The 18,945-nt window shown below is 48.3% G+C and overlaps 1 protein-coding gene across 1 annotated transcript; it reads left to right on the top strand.

The window, feature by feature from the left end:
* Positions 1 to 400: 400 nt before the first annotated feature.
* Pank3 (pantothenate kinase 3) lies at positions 401 to 17,615 on the top strand. The gene is made up of 7 exons (XM_048334024.1): positions 401 to 511; positions 4,842 to 5,194; positions 8,214 to 8,467; positions 11,103 to 11,279; positions 13,450 to 13,573; positions 14,805 to 14,930; positions 16,617 to 17,615. The coding sequence occupies exons 1-7, from the start codon at positions 484 to 486 to the stop codon at positions 16,665 to 16,667; spliced, it is 1,113 nt and encodes a 370-aa protein (XP_048189981.1). The 5' UTR covers positions 401 to 483; the 3' UTR covers positions 16,668 to 17,615.
* Positions 17,616 to 18,945: the final 1,330 nt, after the last annotated feature.

The following is an 18,945-nucleotide window of genomic DNA, read 5'->3' as shown; positions in this document are numbered from 1 at the left end:
CGGGGGGGTAGGGGGCGGGGACTGAGAGAAGAGGGCCGCGGTGCAACCTGGGCTTTGTAGTCTGTACGCGCAGCTGTAGCCAAAGAGTGGCGTCTCCGGACGAGGTAAACTACAACTCCCAGCAGCCGCCTCGAGGAGCGGGCCTGGAGGGGGCTCGCGTCACGTGAGCGCGCGGCCCGGGCGGGCGACTCCTCAGTGCGGCGGCGGCGGCGGCGGCGGCGGCTCGGGGCACCGGGGCCTTTTGTTCGGAGCAGCTGCGGGGGGGCCCCGGAGCGGCGAGGCCGGCGGCCTTCCCCAGCTCGCTCGGTCCCGGCCGCCCCCCCCCCGGGCCGGGCGTCGCCTCAGGCGCCGCCGCCCCGCCCTGGGCCCGCCCCGCCCGGGCTGAGGGGAGGAACCGGCCGGGCCTCGCCGCGCGGCCCCGTCCGCCTGCAGTCCGCCCGGAGCCCGGCCCCGAGGCAGCCTCCCGCCGCTCCGGCCGCCGCCATGAAGATCAAGGATGCCAAGAAGCCCTGTGAGGACCGGGGCGCGGCGCGGGGCGGCGGGGCGCGGGGCGGGGGGCGGAGGTCGGAGGTCGCGGGGCCCGCGCGCAGGCGCGCTGGGGCTGCGGCGGGGCCGCCGGGACGGGAGGGGGCCGGCCGGGGCGGGCGCCGCGCTCGCGCCGCGGAGTCGGGCCGGGGGCCGGGAGCCGGGGGCGGCCGGGCCCGGGGAGCCCGAGCGGGCCCCGCGGAGACGTCCCGCCGCCGCGGCCGGTTCCGGGACGCGTCCGAAATGGAAGCCGGGCGACGGGCGGCGCCCACCGCGAGGGGCCCGGGGCCGCGGGGCGCGCGGAGCGGATCCCCGCGCCCGTCGTGGGTCGCCGTGCGGGCCGCCCTCCCCGCCCCCGTGCCGAGAGGCCCCGCGGGCCCCCGCACGCCGGGAAGGGCCGCGCTGGAGACGGAGGGCGACCCCGGGGACGCCCGGGCCTGGCGCCCCCCGGCCGGCCGGCCTTATCTGTGAGTGAACAGCCACCGGTGAGTTCCCGGAGTTCAACCCCAGCGGCGGGCGGGGCCGCTCGCCTCGCCCCTCCTCGGCCTCCATCCACACCTGCCGGGTGGAGTGAACTCGAGCCCTGCAACAGCTCCCGCGAGGCACACGGCTTTCTCCCGTTTGCCTGGGGCTCCCACTGGGTGAGAAGTGTTCGCGACGTACCCACGTTCTCGCTCAAGCATGCTGGGAGTTGTTTTTGCTGTCTGCATGGTGGCCTGAATGCTTAGGTTCGGGTAAAATAATAGCCCGATGTGAGCACAGTCTTGAGCGCCTCGAACAAAGGTTGCCATTAAAGCGTGCAGAAGCGCTGGTCAGTTAATGTGACTTTAGAAGACCAAAGGTTCCCAGCTTAAAGGTCTGCTAATTCTCCATTGTAAGAAATACAGATTGTCTCCTCCTGTGTTGGGAAAGGAGATAGTCCGCTCTGGAAATACAACTGGAAAATGTTGCTCGACTTTTTAAAAGTCCATTTGAGTTAGCTAAAGACACACTTCACTCTGGGTTTTTTTTGTTTGTTTTAGGTCTGAGACTGTGGCTGGAACTTGGTACCCGCAGCTTTCACTCATTGGCTAGTGATGTGCCAACTGAGCCACACCACCAGCCCCTTGTGGGTTGTTTTTTTTTTAATGAACTATTTAAAAACACAATCTGTCTTTTTAAAATAGTTGAACAATTGTTTGGCACCTAGTGCCTGTAGGGTCCTTATGTGCACAGCATTCTTCAACTGATCTAGCCAAACTAGAGGTGACTGTAAATCTTTCTGGTTAAGTACTTGCCTTGGGCTTCCAACATTACTCCTAGATACACTGCACGTATTTTACCAGATCATAAAGCACATGTAGATATTAACCGGAAAGTTTCATAGGGAGTTGCTTTGATCATTCAATTTGTATAACCAAAAGCCTAGCCTTCGAAGTATGTGTTAACTCAACCCTTTACCTTGACTGACACAACTTCTTCAGGTTTTCAGCTTGTGTTGTGCTTACCTGCATGACAGTGGAACAGGATTAACAAAGTGATAGTAAAAGATGATGAGATATAGTTACCTGTGATGTAATGCAGGCTTGGTATCTGTGCTTTGGTGAGCCAGGTATTGAGGAACTTAGTTTGTGTTAAGCACTGCTAATTGTATATATAGCATTAATGTATAGTTTGCTTCTATGTAATTTGATCGACTTGTTTGTAAGTTTATCTGTCATGTAAAAGATGATCACCTCTAGTAGATAATTAGGTGCTTTTGGAGGTAATGGTTTCTAACAACTTCCAGTCACAACAAGTGATTTACTAATAAAACTTTACCCAAAACTAAGGAGTGAAGGTAGATATTAGTGTACTTCAAAATGCCACAGTTTTTATTTATTTATAAGGATTATTGAGAACCATGCCCAAGGCCCTGGGTTCATCCCCAATATTGAAGTTTGGAAAATAAAAGTCTTTAGCTTAATGTCACCTTGTAGAAAATTTCCCGTGCCAAGATGTACTTTATGTGGCAAGTGATTTCCACCTACCCCACAAAATCTAGAATAGAGTGTAGGTCAAACAATTCATCTTGGTTAGGAAGTGTCAGAGGATTCATTGGTTTTATATCTCTTGCTCATCAGAAAGTCCCTAATTACATGTATCCTCAATAGACTTGAGACGGTTCTAAAGGAATCTCTTTTAAGTGTGCTTATCCAAGTAAACATTCTTGGTGTCGGTGTCCATTCTCCTCAATGTTGGTGTTGTTTCTTGCTACTAAATGCTATTTGAAGAGAGTGAAGGGTAAGCGCCAGGAAACACATCAGACTCTTACAGCAGAAACTCTAGATTTCATAAATAAACTGAAGAATTCACTCAGGACTCTATCGGTCAATGGTTTTTGTAAGTGATCACCATCACTTTCAGGATGGCTTTCATAGCTAGCCACTCCACAAAACTTGAAAAAAAAATCCGTTTCTTCTGCTTCTTTCTTACCACTGGTCATTTGTAAGGAGGGTCAGCATCCAGGCGTGAAAGTAAAGTCCTCTCCGAAAAAAAATTCAAGTTCTTCAGAAAAACAGTGAGAATTATTCCTCCTGCACATTCAAAATCACAGCTAATTAGTAAACGTGTGCATTCTAAAACATATGTAGGCTCGTTTTTCGTCACGTTTCCTATTTTCTAATGGTATACACATATCAAGTAGTAAAGAAGGAATAAAAATAGAAGTATAGACTGTTCCCCGAAAACATTACTTTCTTCCTTGACAACAAAACTGTTAAGTGTATTTTGTTGCAAGGCATTCTAGAACCCATGTGGCTTAAGTATTATTATTTCAGCAGTACTGGGGTTTGAACTCTGGACCCCACACTTGCTCAGCCAGATGCTCTACCACTTGTGTCACAACAGTGCCCTATTTAAGTATGAAATTATTTCTGAGCCTCTACCTTAGCGGTTAATATAACAGAAGGCGCACTTGTAGAGGTTATTGTTTCTGGAGTAAGGGCCCAGGCATTAGGAAAGCTTTTGTCTTCTGCAGATTGAGGGTGCCACAGCCGTACTTGACATCATGAGCTCCTCTTGTCCTGCAGTCTGCCGCCAAGGCAGCTAGTCTGCAGCTCTCTTGCTGAGAATATTAAAGTATCTGTAAAAGGAATTCCATTCTCTGATTACATCAGCCGTGGGTCTTCACCTTCTGATGTGTTTAGGATTGCTTGCATTCAACAGAGCCTAGATGCAGCACTTATCTGTTGGCCCACACTGCATTCGATCTGTTCTGTCTCCTTGTGCTCTCATGTTTATATTCCCCTGCTGCAGTCAACTCCTTGAGGGAAGGAGCTTTACTCATTTTACGTTTTGGTTCCCTGATGGAGAAGAGATATTCAATAATTATTCCCTGAAGGGAGCTGAAAGTACTATCCAGGGAGCTTAATGGATTCTCCAGAGTCACACACACAGCCCAGCTCACCAAGCGGCAGGTTGCACGCCTAAAGGGCTGTGCAGCCCAAACGTGCTTGTCCAGGACAAGCCACACCTCCGCCATAATTAACCAGAGGTGCCAGAGAAACCAGCACCGAGAGAGCAAAAAGACGTCTTAAGGAGGTACTTCTCCCGTGGGCTACTAGATGGATTGCAGGACAATCTAATCATATTAAAACATAGAAACAGAGGCTGGGGAATATGGCCTAGTGGCAAGAGTGCATGTGTCGTATACATGAAGCCCTGGGTTCAATTCCCCAGCACCACATATACAGAAAACAGCCAGAAGTGGTGCTGTGGCTCAAATGGCAGAGTGCTAGCCTTGAGCAAAAAGGAAGCCAGGGACAGTGCTCAGGTCCTGAGTCCAAGGCCCAAGACTGGCACAAAACAAAACATAGAAACAGATGTTCCAAGCCCCAGGTGATATCTTAGTTGCTGCCTCAAATTCTTCCCATTATAAGTAAAACATATCTATCAGCTGGGAATGTGGCTCAGTGGCAGAATGCTTGCCTAGCATGCATGAAGCCCTGGATTCAATTCCTCAGTACCGTGTAAGCAGAAAAAGCTAGAAGTGATGCTCTGGCTCAAGTGGTAAAGTGCTAGCCTTGAGCAAGAAAACCTCAGGAACAGTGCCTAGGCCCTGAGTTCAAGCCCCAGGACCACCACCAAAAAAAAAACAAGACAAACACATCTAGACCATGAATTGAAAGGCTCTGAGCCATCCCTGTGTGTCCTGTTTTTTAGAAAATGCACAAAGCTGAAGGAAAACCCAAGTTACACATGGAAGGTGTGCTTTACCTAATAACTGTTGGTGACTGAATGCCTAGTTCAGGGTGGCTAATTAGTTTCTAATATGCACGTGTTTCTCACATTTGCAGCTTTCCCATGGTTTGGCATGGACATCGGGGGGACTCTAGTGAAGCTCTCGTATTTTGAACCCGTTGACATCACTGCAGAGGAAGAGCAAGAGGAGGTAGAGAGCTTGAAAAGTATTCGGAAATACCTGACCTCTAACGTGGCCTATGGGTCCACTGGCGTCCGGGATGTGCACCTTGAACTGAAGGACTTGACTCTGTTTGGGCGAAGGGGGAACTTGCACTTTATCCGATTTCCAACCCAGGACCTGCCTACCTTTATCCAAATGGGAAGAGATAAAAACTTCTCCACGTTACACACGGTGCTATGTGCTACCGGAGGTGGTGCTTACAAGTTTGAAAAAGATTTTCGCACAGTAGGTATCTGTGACTTGGAAACTAACCCTTGAGGCTTGCTGTGTTTAGTTTTGAACTGGGAGCCTGGGTCCCATGAAGGAAGTGTGGGTGTATGACTAGGTTTGGGTGTGGTGGTGTCCATGGTATGTGGTAAAACCTGGTGAGTTTGGGAGGTGCTGAAGCTGCGGAGGGAGCTGCAGCGGCCATGCCTGGTGTAAGTGGCCCTGCACACACATGCAGGTTCTGCTCCCACAGCCAGCCCTCCCGGGCCATCTTCCCAAACCCACTTGCCTAGTACAAAAAAGCTCCTGTCTTGGGGTGATCTGACAAAACAGCGGTCGAGTGCTCATAGGTGTTTTAGGAGCAAAGCTGCCGTTCTCTTTCCAGAATAAGTTCAGAATTGGCATTTGGGACAACTAAAATTTGTTTGTTTGCCAGTCCTGGACCTTGGACTCAGGGCCTGAGCACTGTCCCTGGCTTCTTTTTGCTCAAGGCTAGCACTCTGCCACATGAGCCATAGCGCCACCTCTGGCCATTTTCTGTATATGTGGTGCTGGGGAATCGAACCCAGGGCTTCATGTATATGAGACAAGTGCTCTTGCCACTAGGCCATATTCCCAGCCCCGACAACTAAAATTTGGTTTTACTTTTTTTGTTGTTTTTTTTGCCAGTCCTGGGGCTTGGACTCAGGCCTGCACTGTCCCTGGCTTTTTTTTTTTTCCTCAAGGCTAGCACTCTACCACTTTAGCCACAGTGCCATTTCTGGCTTTTTCTATGTATGTGGTGCTGAGGAATGGAACCCAGGCTTCATGTATACAAGGTGAGCACTTTACCACTAGGCCATATTCCCAGCCATGGTTTTACTTTTTTGTTTTTGTTTTTTATAATGGTGGGCTTTACTGGTAAGATTGACAGGTGAAGACATCCCCGAACCCAACAAGTCATTTAGTTGAGGATTTCTTTTTTAGGAAACAGTACGGCTACTACCACAAAAGTGTTAAAAAAAATGTAAAGAATAGTGTCTAGGAACTGACTGGCAATGTCATTGTTCAAGAAAATAACTAAATGAGTTTTGAGGTATTTTATAGTATGGGTTGAGCATTTACAGAAGAAGTAAAACTACACATACATTCAAGTAATGGCTCAATCTTTTCTACTTGATACTCAGACGCAGCTAACTGGCATCTACAGTTTTTTGTTTTTTGCCAGTCCTAGGGCTTGAACTTGGTGCCTGGGCACTGTCCGTGAGCTTCTTTTTGCTCAAGGCTAGTACTCTACAACTTGAGCCACAGTGCCACTTCTAGCTTTTTCTGTTTATGTTGACACTTGAAGAATCGAACCCAGGGTTTCATGCATGTGGGCAAGCGATATTTCCAGCTCAGTTTGTTTTTCTTTTGGTGGAAAATAATTGATTTGATTTCAGTTGGTGTCATTTGAACATGCATTACACAAATTGGCAACTGGGGCATTTTAAATATATTTTTATTTGCTTTGTTTTTTAACTTAGGATAGTGGGGCTCAGCATACTTGTTTAGCAAGTACTCTGTCACTTGAGCCACACCCCAGCTTTTGTGTGTGAGCATGTGTATGCACACATGCCAATCCTGGGGCCTGAGTGCTTTCCCTGAGTTTTTTGTTGTTGTTGTTTTGTTTTTTGTTTTTTGCTCAAGACTAGTACTCTGGGGCTGGGAATATGGCCTAGAGGCAAGAGTACTTCCCTTGTATACATGAAGCCCTGGGTTCGATTCCTCAGCGCCACATATATAGAAAAGACCAGAAGTGGCTCTGTGGCTCAAGTGGTAGAGTGCTAGCCTTGAGCAAAAAGAAGCCAGGGACAGTGCTCAGGCCCCAAGTCCAAGCCCCAGGACTGGCAACAAACACAAAAACACCATCTAGTACTCTGTCAATTGAATGACAGCTCCACTTCTGGCTTTTTGGTGATTAACTGGTGATAAGAAGGGCAGATTTACCTGCTTGGGCTGGCTTTGAACCATAGCCCTCAGATCTCAGCTTCTTGAGTAGCTAAGGATAAGAGTATGATAATTTAAAGCCCATAGTACTAGGTAAAAGTAAAATATGTTTTAATATGCTCTTTCCTAACCTAAAATGAATTTATAGTTTGATACAGGTACCCAAACTGCAATGCAAAGGCATTGTTCATAGGTGCTTTTGTGTAGTTAAAATACAAGACATGGAATTAGCCAAATGCTTGCACGTATATGTGAGCATCTAGCTTGGTATTAATTTATCACTGGTATTCAAGATTAATCTTGAGGAATTTTGGATGCCAAAGCTATAAATGCCAGGTTATTTGATGAGAGAATCAGTGATATGATTTTTCTACTATGCTGAACAGGACTTGGTAAAACTCCACAAACAGCTAAAGCCTGTCGTCTGAGCTACTCAGAAAGTAGAGATCATGAGGAACAAGGTTCAAGACCAACCTAAGAAGACCCCATCTAAACAAGCCACACCTGTAATCTGAATTGTGCAGAAGTATAGGAATGTGGTCTGGGCCTGGCCAGACTCGAGGAAAACCAGCTAGTGACATAGCTCGAGGGGTAGAGACACTTGTGTAGAGTTCAAATCCTGGTAGTAATACCCAAACCTCTCTGAACCAAGGGCACAGTGTTTCCACTGAGGAGGTAAGTTCTACCAAGTCCACTATATATGCTAAAGCCGTTGCGGAATGCCTGATGTTCCTGCATGTGTTGGCAGGTAAATTCATGCTTAGTTACGCCCAGATAACGCTTCTTTCCTACTGCCCCTGCAGCAGTGTCTCACAGGGCAGCCGTGGCACAGAGGTGCTGTCCCACTTGGGCAGGTGAGTGGCATCCAGCTTCTTGCCACAGGATGTCAGTGGGGCCCCTGCCTGGGTGAAAACCACACTTCCCAGCCTCGAGGCTGGCAAGCTCTGAGAAATCAGGCACTAACCAGGAAAATGCAACCTGTCACCGATGATACTGAAATTTTGTCAGGTGCCTGGAAGTTGAGGCAAGATTGAATGGATCACAGTTTTATTCTTTGATTGTCTTACAGATTGGAAACCTCCATCTACACAAACTGGATGAACTTGACTGCCTTGTAAAGGGCCTGCTGTACATAGATTCTGTCAGTTTCAATGGGCAAGCAGAGTGCTATTATTTTGCCAATGCCTCTGAACCTGAGCGATGCCAAAAGATGCCTTTTAACCTGGATGACCCTTACCCCCTGCTGGTGGTGAACATTGGCTCAGGAGTCAGTATTCTTGCGGTCCATTCCAAAGACAACTACAAGCGTGTGACAGGGACCAGGTCAGTAGTCACCCCTTGGTTTTGTTGCAGCTTTTATGATGTAGGTAGGCAGAATTTGTGAGATGGTATGTTTGTGTGTGCACGTGTCCATGCCTGCCTGCTCCAGGCAGGCAGTACAGGGATCCAAACCAAGGCCCTCAGCCATGCTTCACGAACCAGTACTGTACACTGAACTGTGCCCCGAGCTGAGGAACATGTGTATTGACCAGAAAATGACAGGTATTGGTGCAGCAACAAAAATGTAAAGATAAGTTAAGACATTACAGGTAGTATTGAACCTGAGCTTGAACTCAGGGCCGGGCACTGTCTCTGAGTTGCTTTTGCTCAAGGTTAGTGCTGTACCACTTGAACCACGGTGCCACTTCTGGCTTTTTTTTTTTTCTTTTTTCTTTTTTTTGCCAGTCCTGGGGCTTGGACTCAGGGCCTGAGCACTGTCCCTGGCTTCTTTTTGCTCAAGGCTAGCACTCTGCCACTTGAGCCACAGCACCACTTCTGGCGGTTTTCTATATATGTGGTGCTGGGGAATTAACCGAGGGCTTCATATATACGACACAAGCACTCTTGCCACTAGGCCATATCCCCAGCCCACTTCTGGCGTTTTTTTTTGTTTGTAAACGACTAAGGAATTGAACCCAGGGCTTCATGCTTCGTGCATGCTAGGCAAGCACTACCACTAAACCACATTCCCAGCCCTGTACTTTTTAAATATACTGTATGAACACGTAAAACCAAAATGCCTAAATGTTTGTTATTGGTCAGCATTAAAATTTCCATATTGAGAAGTATATTTTTGTCTAGAATGAGTATAGTCATGGTTTTTAGCAGAAGAGCATCCATAGACCATCAGTCTTCTGTTGGTTTCAAAAGTATAAATCTGTTTATATTTTGTTCCTTTTGTTTCCCAAAGCATTTTTTTCTTTGACTTCTCTTAAAAAGGCTTTCCATGTGCTCAGCATATTCCCATTTAAATTAGAGTATGGGATGGTGTTGTAGTTAATTTCTTATGGTATGTATTGAGTGTGAACTTCCTTGAAGGGTAAAATTAATATTTGCAAACAGGCCATACCTGCCTAGAATATGCACAGGAAAAGACCCTCTTCAGGGGTATTCTTAGGAGAGGATCGCAAAGTCTCAACAGCTTTGTGCGTATGATCATATAAGATGATATTTATTGAATGAACACCCTCAAAATGGAAATGAGGTCTTTTGTTATTCTACTTTTTTCCATTACTCATTTTGTTTCCTGTACTTTCTGTCCTGTGTGTTAAGTTTGGGGTTTTTGAGTGGGGTGGTAAGAGGGGAGTCCAGATGTGGGACAAAGGGTGAACAAATACAGCAGTGAAACTAAAGACACTGTGTTGAAAATGAACGGTGCTACTTGTGGGGAAGGGGGTTCTGGAGAGAAAAACTGGGGGAACGTGAGGGAAGGGGTGACACTGTTCAAAAAGAAAGGTATTCATTACCTGACATATAACTATAACCCCTCTGTACACCTTTACAAGAACAGTATAAAAAGAGAGCCCTACTGAGTCTCTGATAAGGGGTAGTTTCATCAGTTTTTAAGAAGTGGAGTTTCCTGTGTTGTTAAGGAAGAAAGATTTTGAGATGTGTCAGATGAGATTGATTTTTCGATTTCAAATTAGTACTCTTGCTGAGTGACACTTCAGTGTAGTATTTTATTATTACTGTAGTGGTTAAAAGTCTTCCTCCACTGTAACGTTATACCAAAGAATTCCACAGAAGTATGGCTTTACTAAAAGATAGGAACTCAGTCTATTAACTAAATTCAACATTGTTTAGGGGGACCAGGTATCAAAGATTTTTGAGGTTAGAGATTGGAGAGGCATTATTTTGTGTTGTGAATATTACTTTTCAAAACTTTAGTCAAAAGTAAATTTCTGTTCACCCTGTGGCCCGCTCACTGTGTTTCCTCCTACCCTGGGCTGGGTCAAGTTCAGTAGTAGCTTGTCACATCACATGGATTTCATCACAAGGATGCTAGAAAGGAAACAAGCCTTTCACAAAGTCGTTTGTTTCTTGTAAGCCATTTGAAATAACAGATTTCCTTCTGTTGATGGATGGTATGAAATTTTTAGCATTCCCACCCCAGTGTTTTGAGTAACAGGGCTCAGTATGTAACACAGGCCAGGGACTTGTTCTCTTGCCTGAGCCTCCCACAGTGATGGGATTATAGGCATGTGCCGCCACGCCCTTCCTGTTAGCAATCCTTTCCAATGCACACACCAGAATGTAAGGTGGTAGAGCCTGCTGCCCCCAGCCTACTTCATTCTTCTTCTTTTTTTTTTTTCTTTTTGCCAGTCATTGTGCTTGAACTCAGGGCCTGGTCATTATCCCTAAGCTGCTTTTGCTCAAGGCTAGCATTCTACCACTTGAGCCACAGCGCCACTTGCAGCTTTTTCTGTTTATGTGGCTAAGCCACAAGCCCAGCCCCTTCCTCGTTCATTCTTGATGTAACACGCTTGGTTTCACTCCACAGTTACTCTTGCCTCTTTCACGATGTTGGTATTTTCACGTTATGTATTGTTTTTTCGGTAAATGAAGGATGCGCCTTTCACCCTGGAGAAAGACTGTTGTGTATAAGTGCAACCTAGCAAGTCTTCCTCACTTTCTCTAGCCTCGGCGGGGGCACCTTTCTGGGCCTGTGCAGTTTACTGACCGGCTGTGAAAGTTTTGAAGAGGCTCTGGAAATGGCATCCAAAGGTGACAGCACCCAGGCCGACAAGTTGGTCCGGGACATTTACGGAGGAGATTATGAAAGATTCGGTCTGCCGGGATGGGCTGTAGCATCTAGGTAAGTGTAACCTTTGTGCGATTGCTCACTTTGCTTATTCTGTTCTTGTCAGGGATTGTACAGGTGATATTTTTTCTGTATGGTTTTGAGTTTGAGACATTGAAATAGTGTAAAAATTAACTGTACGTTAACAAGTTTATCACAAGTGTGCCCTCTTGGAAGTGATACTGTGGCTCAAGTGATAGAGCACTAGCCATGAACTGAAGAGCTCAGGGACAGCACCCAGGCCCAAAGTTCAAACCCCACGAGTGGCCACAACAAAAAAAAACCAAGTGTGCCTGTTTAAGAAACTAATATTATTCTGAAATCTTCCAGCTTTTCTGTATGCAAATATAGATAGATAGATAGATAGATAGATAGATAGATAGATAGATAGATAGATAGATAGGGTAGATATCCTTACTATTTTTTCTAAACAAAATGTTGTTACTGGCATACTTTTACATTTTGTGCTTCTATACTGCACGCGGTGCGTGCTCCAAAGTGGCCGTGTAGCTTAAGCCGCTTCCCATGTGGCAGTCACACTCGCTGTGTTCCTACAGTGTCCCCAGTAGGGGTCTCACTACTGTGGGGGGTGAAGGAGCTGAGGGCGGACCTCCCTGCTAATCCGATGGAGAGGCGGCATAGCTAATGAGACTCGAACTTAACATTTCTACTAGCACTGAGGCCAAGAACAAATGTGGGCTTTGCGTGAGTGATTGCTTATTTTCTGTTTTTCTGTTGGATTGTCGCACAGTTGAATTTATCAGTCTTTTCCTTTATGGCTTCAGGATAATGACGCATAGTAAGTAAGTCTTCCACATTCCAAATACGTAGAGGAGTAAAGCCTTGAATTCTCCTAGTGCTTCAATGTCTTCTTTTAATTTCTATCTTTGATTTGGCATAACTCTTTCATTTATCTTGCAACTTTATCTAGCTTGAGATTTCCAGGTTTTTTTTTCCTTTGATGGGCGCCCTACACCTTGTAGTGCTTTGTTTATTCTAGTGAAGGCGGATGACTTTCCTTCTTGCCAGATCCTGGCAGCTTTCATGCTACCTTGCTGGTACACAAATATCTGGCTCTTAGGTTATAGACGTGTAAAAGTTCGCTTCATATTAGAACAGCCAGTTTCCTGGTGCTAATGTGCTTTTTCCATATGAAATTTACAATACTCTTTCCTACTGTAAATGAAAAGGCTTATATTTTTAGTAATTAAGCTTACATGCTTAGGGTGTTTTATCTTCCTTTTGTAAAACATCATTTATATCCTTGTTTAAGGCTTCCTTTGTGCCTTGCCAACACTTTGAAAATGTTTGTCACATACGTTTATACACTGCTTTGTTCTTGAGTGTTCTTCTGCTTTGCTGTACTGTTGTCAGTCCTGTCTCCGTTGTACTGTTGACTGGTGGTGGTGGTGGTGGTGTGCTCCCAGCTCCTGGGCAGTGAACTCGCGCTCCCCACGGGGGCTGGCCCTGCACTTGAACCCTGTGCTGTCACTTGTAATGTCGTGTGCCCTGTGCTCTGGCATTTTGTTTCTGCCCAGGATTCTCTTCCCTTATTTCCTGTGTAACATTCCTGTTCATTTTGCTCTGGGAGAGTTCCTTTGGTGCCTTCCCAACGCCCTCCTTTTCCAGCGTGTCTTCTCCCCTCTGAAGCTAACGTAGCTTGTTCTTGCTTGGTGTGTTTTTCCTGTTCTGGTTAGCACTTGTTGTTCACTCTCAACGTGACTAGTGGAAAGTAGGAAATTCACGTCACTATGTTGAGCCTTGTGCAGTGCTTGTGTAAATGTTACACGTGTGGTGATTAAGTGACAAGTTGACATTGAAGCTTAGGTAGTCTTCGAAAACATTTTGACTTTTTACAAATAAGTCAAAATGGGTTTCACTGTTTTTCTCCATTTCTTAAATAATAAGTAGCCTTCTAATTTTCTCGTCTTGTATCATGTTTAAACATACATGTTTTCGTCATCTTTGCTTCTTTGTAGCAACCCACTGTGTGCGTTTCTGTGAGACTGAACTTAACCTGAGTTCTTTGCAAGGTATTCCTTAACAACTTTTGCTTATTCCTGGAATAGATCTGTGGTTTTGTGCCTCGCCCCTGACCTGCTCACACTACCCAGATTGTGGATGTCATGGGTGAAGCGTTGCTGCTGTTGTGGGTTTGACACGGTTTTGTCTCATTCCTCTGCAGTTTTGGGAATATGATTTACAAGGAGAAGCGAGAGGCCGTTAGTAAGGAGGACCTGGCAAGAGCCACCTTAGTTACCATCACCAATAACATCGGCTCTGTGGCGCGCATGTGTGCGGTTAACGAGGTAAAGAGAAATGCTTCACTGTTGGAAACTCTAGGCTAGGGCTTTTTCCTTGGAGGCCTGCAGGGTTGAGAGCCAGCCATTAATTGTGACTGTACACCAGGCAGCAGCCGATTCCGAATCAAGTAGCCAGTGACATGCGTGGAGAGGCCTCTGAGCCACCGGCTCCACCTCCTGGTGCTTTGTAAACCTTGGCCATGGGGCGGGCGCGGAGGGAGGACGTGCTCGGAAGGTTCTCTCTGCCCTCGGCTTCTCTACAGTGCTGCCTTGTTGCATGTGGATCAAGCAGCATTGTACAGGGCTATGAGGGCAGCGAGACTGCGTCTCCACATGCCGTGGGAGGGGCGTCTGCTGCTTGCTCTAGAGAAGCATGCGGATAAAACCAACGAGGGGCTTTGCTTCTTGGAGAACGATTGCATTTGTTCATTCGCTCATTGACTGAATATCAAGAATGCCCCAAGCCCGCCCGGCGTTCTGGCCGCTTCCCACTGCTGTGTTAGCAGTCCCCCAGGCCTCCCCGCACCCGGCTCTGGCGTGGGCACTATTCTGGTGATAAGCATGATAAGTGCTGATCTTAAAAGAGTTAGACGGGATAAGGAGAGGATGGACAGGATAGCGGGAGAGGAGAGAATGACGGTGGTGCACTGTGGAGTGGCTAGTGGGAAGGGAAGACCTTGTGTGCGGAAGGCCTCGTCTGTGTAATTACACGCAGTAGTTGAAGTGCTGAGACGTGTGGTCGGAGGAGTCCTCAGTGGTTCATGGAGATTTTAAAGCATCCACAAAAGCGGGGGGCGGGGAGAGCGAGTGCAGTCCTCAGGCAGAGACGTGATGTGGCTGAGAGGACGGGGCAGCGGACGGTCGGGGGAGGGCTGTGGCACCGGAGCAATGAGCTCCGGGAGGGGAGGGTTTGGCAAGTGTGGAATCTAGGCAGGAACAGCATGGGCACTGCTGCTCTCCACTAGCAGGCTCCTCACAGAAAAGCCAGCGCTGGTCTCCCCCCCTCCTCCCCCCCCTCCGTCCACACGCACACAGCCTCCCCATCCAGTTCCCACTCGGCACACCTGCCATTGCCACTGCCGTGGCCACCCTCAGCCCTGCCACCCATAGGCCTCTCCTGGCCCGAGTGTGCGAACAGAACTGCAGGGCTCTGCCCCAGGGATGGAGCGGGCATAGCCGGTGCCCATGCTGTGGGACTGGGTGATTCCTCTACAGGTCACTTTCTCTGTTCCCTTAGAAAATCAACAGAGTTGTCTTTGTGGGAAACTTCTTACGCGTCAACACTCTCTCCATGAAGCTCTTGGCCTATGCACTGGATTATTGGTCGAAAGGTCAATTGAAAGCATTGTTTTTAGAGCACGAGGTATGACAGACACGTTTCATTCATTGCTTAACAACTTATTTTTAAGTGTACATGTTACATATTGCTTCATGCCTGTGTTAGAAAGGTAAAAGTACATTTTACCTATGTTTCCTTGAGACATGTTGTAGCCCTGGTTGTTCTTGCATCTATCCTTCTGCCCGAATGTTCCAGGTAGTGGGATTACAGGCTTTGCCTCCATTGCCACAGATAATTTACTTCAGTAGGATATCTGTTTCCTTCTCCTTGGTTTCATTTGGGAGAGGCAGTTAGTCTAACCTAGTACACCATTCAGTTTAGAATTTCAGGCTGGGTTCAGTAGCTCATGCCTGTGATCCCAGTTACTCAGGAGGCAGAGATTAGGATTACAGTTCAGGGTCATACCAGGCAAAGGGCAAGGGCGGAAAGCTGTCTCTCTCTCTGTGTGTGCAGTGAACAGCCCCTCCCCCACGCCCCGGTGGTGTACCCCGGTGTCGTCATGTGGGGTTTTGTTTGGTATAAATGGTAAGACTGATTTCTAGGCCAGCCCTGGCAAGAACTTAGGACCCTACCTGAAAAAGAACTCAGAAGGAGCTTAGGAGTGTGGCTCAAGTAGTTGAGAGCTTACCAAGCCAGCACAAAGCTCCCTGGGTTCAAACCCCAGTCATGCCAAAAAAAGACCTATTCAGTAAGAATTTCCTGGCTCTGGTGAGCAATATGAGGCCTTTCGGCTCTTTAGGTACGCAGGACTGCAGCAGACTTGGTGATATTCTGTTTTGTTAAATTATTTAATGGTAAATGTGGCTGATTACAAAAATACGTCATTTAGCAATGGAACACTTTTATGACGACCTGACTTCTACCACCACAAGTACCCACCGTTAACATTTGGAATTTGTGAACTTCTGGTGTTTATCACATCCACTTTCTATTGTGAACAATTAATAGTCTTGGCATGCTCTGGGTTAAGTGAACTTGAGTCATTTTTTTAATCATCAAAATGAGTAGGCGGAAGTTCACATCCAGAGTCTGATTTGCTCTTGCAAGCCTGTGCTCTGGGCTCCTGCCGCCAGCCAGCATGCACAGCCCAGAGGTTGCTTGGTTTATGATCCAGAGATGCTCACTCAGCTCAGCTGCTTCGTGGTCTCGGAAGCTTTGTATACTAAGAGGATGTGTATCATTCTGAATGAGCCCACATTTTTATTTATTTTGTTCATCATGGGTCTTGAACTCAGGGCCTCGCACTGTCCCTGAGTTCTTTTTGCTCAAGGCTAGCACTCTACCACAGTATCCGACATACACTGTTGATTGCTATTAGAAAAAATATATTGCCAGGTGCTATGGCACATGCCTGTAATCCTAACTACTCAGAAGGCTGAGGTCTGGGATCACGGTTCAAAGCCAGCTTGGGTAGGAAAGTCTATGAGACTCTTATCTCCAATTAACTGCCCAGAAACTGGAAGTGGCGCTGTGGCTCAAAGTGGTAGAACACTAGCCTTGAGCAAAAAAGAACTCAGCGGCAGTGACCAGACCACAGGTTCAAGCCCCACGACCAACACACAATAAATAAAATACCAATAGTGTGTCCACTTTCCAAGTATTACCGATCAAATAACAGGTGACACATAAATCCGTGCTTAATGAAAAGTGGCCAACATTGTCCTAATTTAAATGCTGCCCTGCTCTTAACAGTTGCTCAAAATCATACAGGGTTACTTTGGAGCTGTTGGTGCGCTTCTTGGACTGCCAAACTTCAGCTAACGTGTCAGACGTCTTGCCCTCAAGATGCCATCCAAGGAGCTGAACTGCGGGCAGGCACTCGGGCACCGCCGCCACTGGGAACCAAAGGATAAAAGAGCAGCCGTGCTCCTGTTGATTTCTAGATGTCAGGATGGTCGGCCCGGGAGTGTTGCTGCTGTGGAGGAGTTGTGTGTCCTTCCCCGTGTCCTGCCTCTGAATGCAACACAGAAAGATCTTCTATTTATTTTATGTAGCTAACATTGTAATACCACACACTCCAGCACAAATCTTCAAATCTCAGAGCTGTTTTATGTATGAGAAGTAACTGGTTGTAATTGTTCGGATCTGTTTCGTGTGTGCTCTGGTTACGCTGTGTTAAATTCACTGTATCGGCAAGAATCTAGGCAATCGATTCCTGAGGCTTTGGGAATGCAAAGGAGTGCTGAGCACTGGTGATGGTAGTTTCTGTAACATACTCTGTGTAACAAAGCATGTTGGGGTGATCCGTCCCCGGAGATGTGATTCTTCTCAAATGCCATGATGATTTACTTGAAATACTCTTGGTAGACCTTGGCCTGAGTCTCAGGATGAGTCCTGGGAAGTGACTATTTACTTTGATTTTTGAGTTAAATCAACATGTTAACATGTTTAATATGTTCAGATTGGAAGCTTACTTGTTTTGGAGTCTAACGGGGTCCCTGGCCTGCTCAGACAGTGTGCTTGGGGCGAGTTCATACTTCTGTGCCCTTTTGTGGCCATGTGTATCTCAGGCCGAAGTAGACACGTTTCTTCTCATTAGATCTGAACCACGAAAGCTAAAGATTTTATTCTATTCTGAAAAACTGCAACAGAATCACACTTACTCTTGGGTGTTGTGGAACTGGGAATCTGAGGCAGTATTGCAGAATTATAAGAAAGATCAGTGTTTGATACATTCTGGTAATAAAAGCATTATAGTTCCAAATTTGTCATTGTTTTCTGCCTTCAAGTTGGTTCCGTTGTGCATTCACTTGCCATCTAGTGATGGTGGTTTGGGGGAGTGCTCATGCCAGGGCCGGGGTCTGGGGAGCACTGGCTGAGGGAGCTCATCTCTCTCTCTAAGGCGTCTGGATGTGCTCGGAAGAGCCTGTATATACCTGAGATCAAGTGCCGCTGGGGTCGCATTTGTCTAGGAAGGGCCTGGGGCGTGGACTCGGGGCTCTGCTCCCCACGCAGGCTGGCGCCGGGCCATGCTCCTCGCCTGTTGCTTGAGCTGTGTTTTCAGTGAGTCTCCTCCAGCCTTGCGCTTCCGGCCACACCATGCCCGCGTGCTCTTCTCACATGGAGTCTTCATCACCTTTTTTGCCCAGAACTGCCCTTGCCCTTGGGCCTCCTGACCGGGGCACAGGCGCGCGCACGTTGAGTACTTGCCACATCCCGCGCTCAAGCGTTTGAAGTTCAGTTGTCCTTCGCTGAAATGCAAGCGTTGGGGAGGGAGCGCATGAGGGCAGCGCTTGGTCTCGCGTGTATGTGCTGGTATTGGGGCTTGAACTCAGGGCCCGGGGCGGGAGATGTCAACGGGTGAGTGGGACCCAAGGGGCTGACGCTGGCTTCTGGACTCCCCAGGCCCTGAACTGGGTGCTTAAGGGCCGCTTAGTATTTCGGGGTAACCTCCCCCCTGCGTCCTCTGAGGTGTCACACCGCCTTCGTTTCTGCACACTGAGGGCGAGCCGGAAACCATGACTGACGCTGGAGGTGCGGGCCTAGGAACCCCGAGAGCCGGATAAAGACGGCCTGTGGCCCCTCCGGAGACGGGGTCGCTTGTGGCACCGCCCTGCGACTGGTGCAGGCCTGGAGGCCCCTTGGGGTGGAGAGGAATGGCCAACCAGAGTAAGAGCGAGAAGGCGGCTTGGGAGGAGACCCACCAGTGCCCGTTGCCCGGGTGGCCAGGCCCGGGGTGGCCGTGAGTGGCAGGTGCGCGGCAGGGGGTGGGGGCCCCTCCTGGCCAGGCCCACAGCCTCCGGTCTCCGTTCCCCCAGGCCGGGCGTCCACGCGTCCATCCTCGCACCGGGCGGAAAGGAACCTGCGCCCCCCCCCCCCCCCCCCCCGCGCTGAGTGCGCCTGACCCGGGGTCCCACACATGGCTCCTCCACCGACCGCACCCCTAGCGCTCCTGGGGAACCGCCAGGCCCTCACCCCACCCCGGGTCTGTGCGCCCCCCCCCCCCTCACTGTCCCTCACCCCGCACGCACTCCTGCCAGGTCCCCGCCCCGTGCCCGCAGGCCCCGCACCGCACCCCCGCAGGCCCCGCCACTCGCTT

This window comes from Perognathus longimembris, chromosome 25 (genome assembly GCF_023159225.1).
Source record: "Perognathus longimembris pacificus isolate PPM17 chromosome 25, ASM2315922v1, whole genome shotgun sequence".
Taxonomy (NCBI): domain Eukaryota; kingdom Metazoa; phylum Chordata; class Mammalia; order Rodentia; family Heteromyidae; genus Perognathus; species Perognathus longimembris.
Note: the sequence above shows the minus strand (reverse complement) of the source record. Positions and strands in the feature narration are given on the sequence as shown.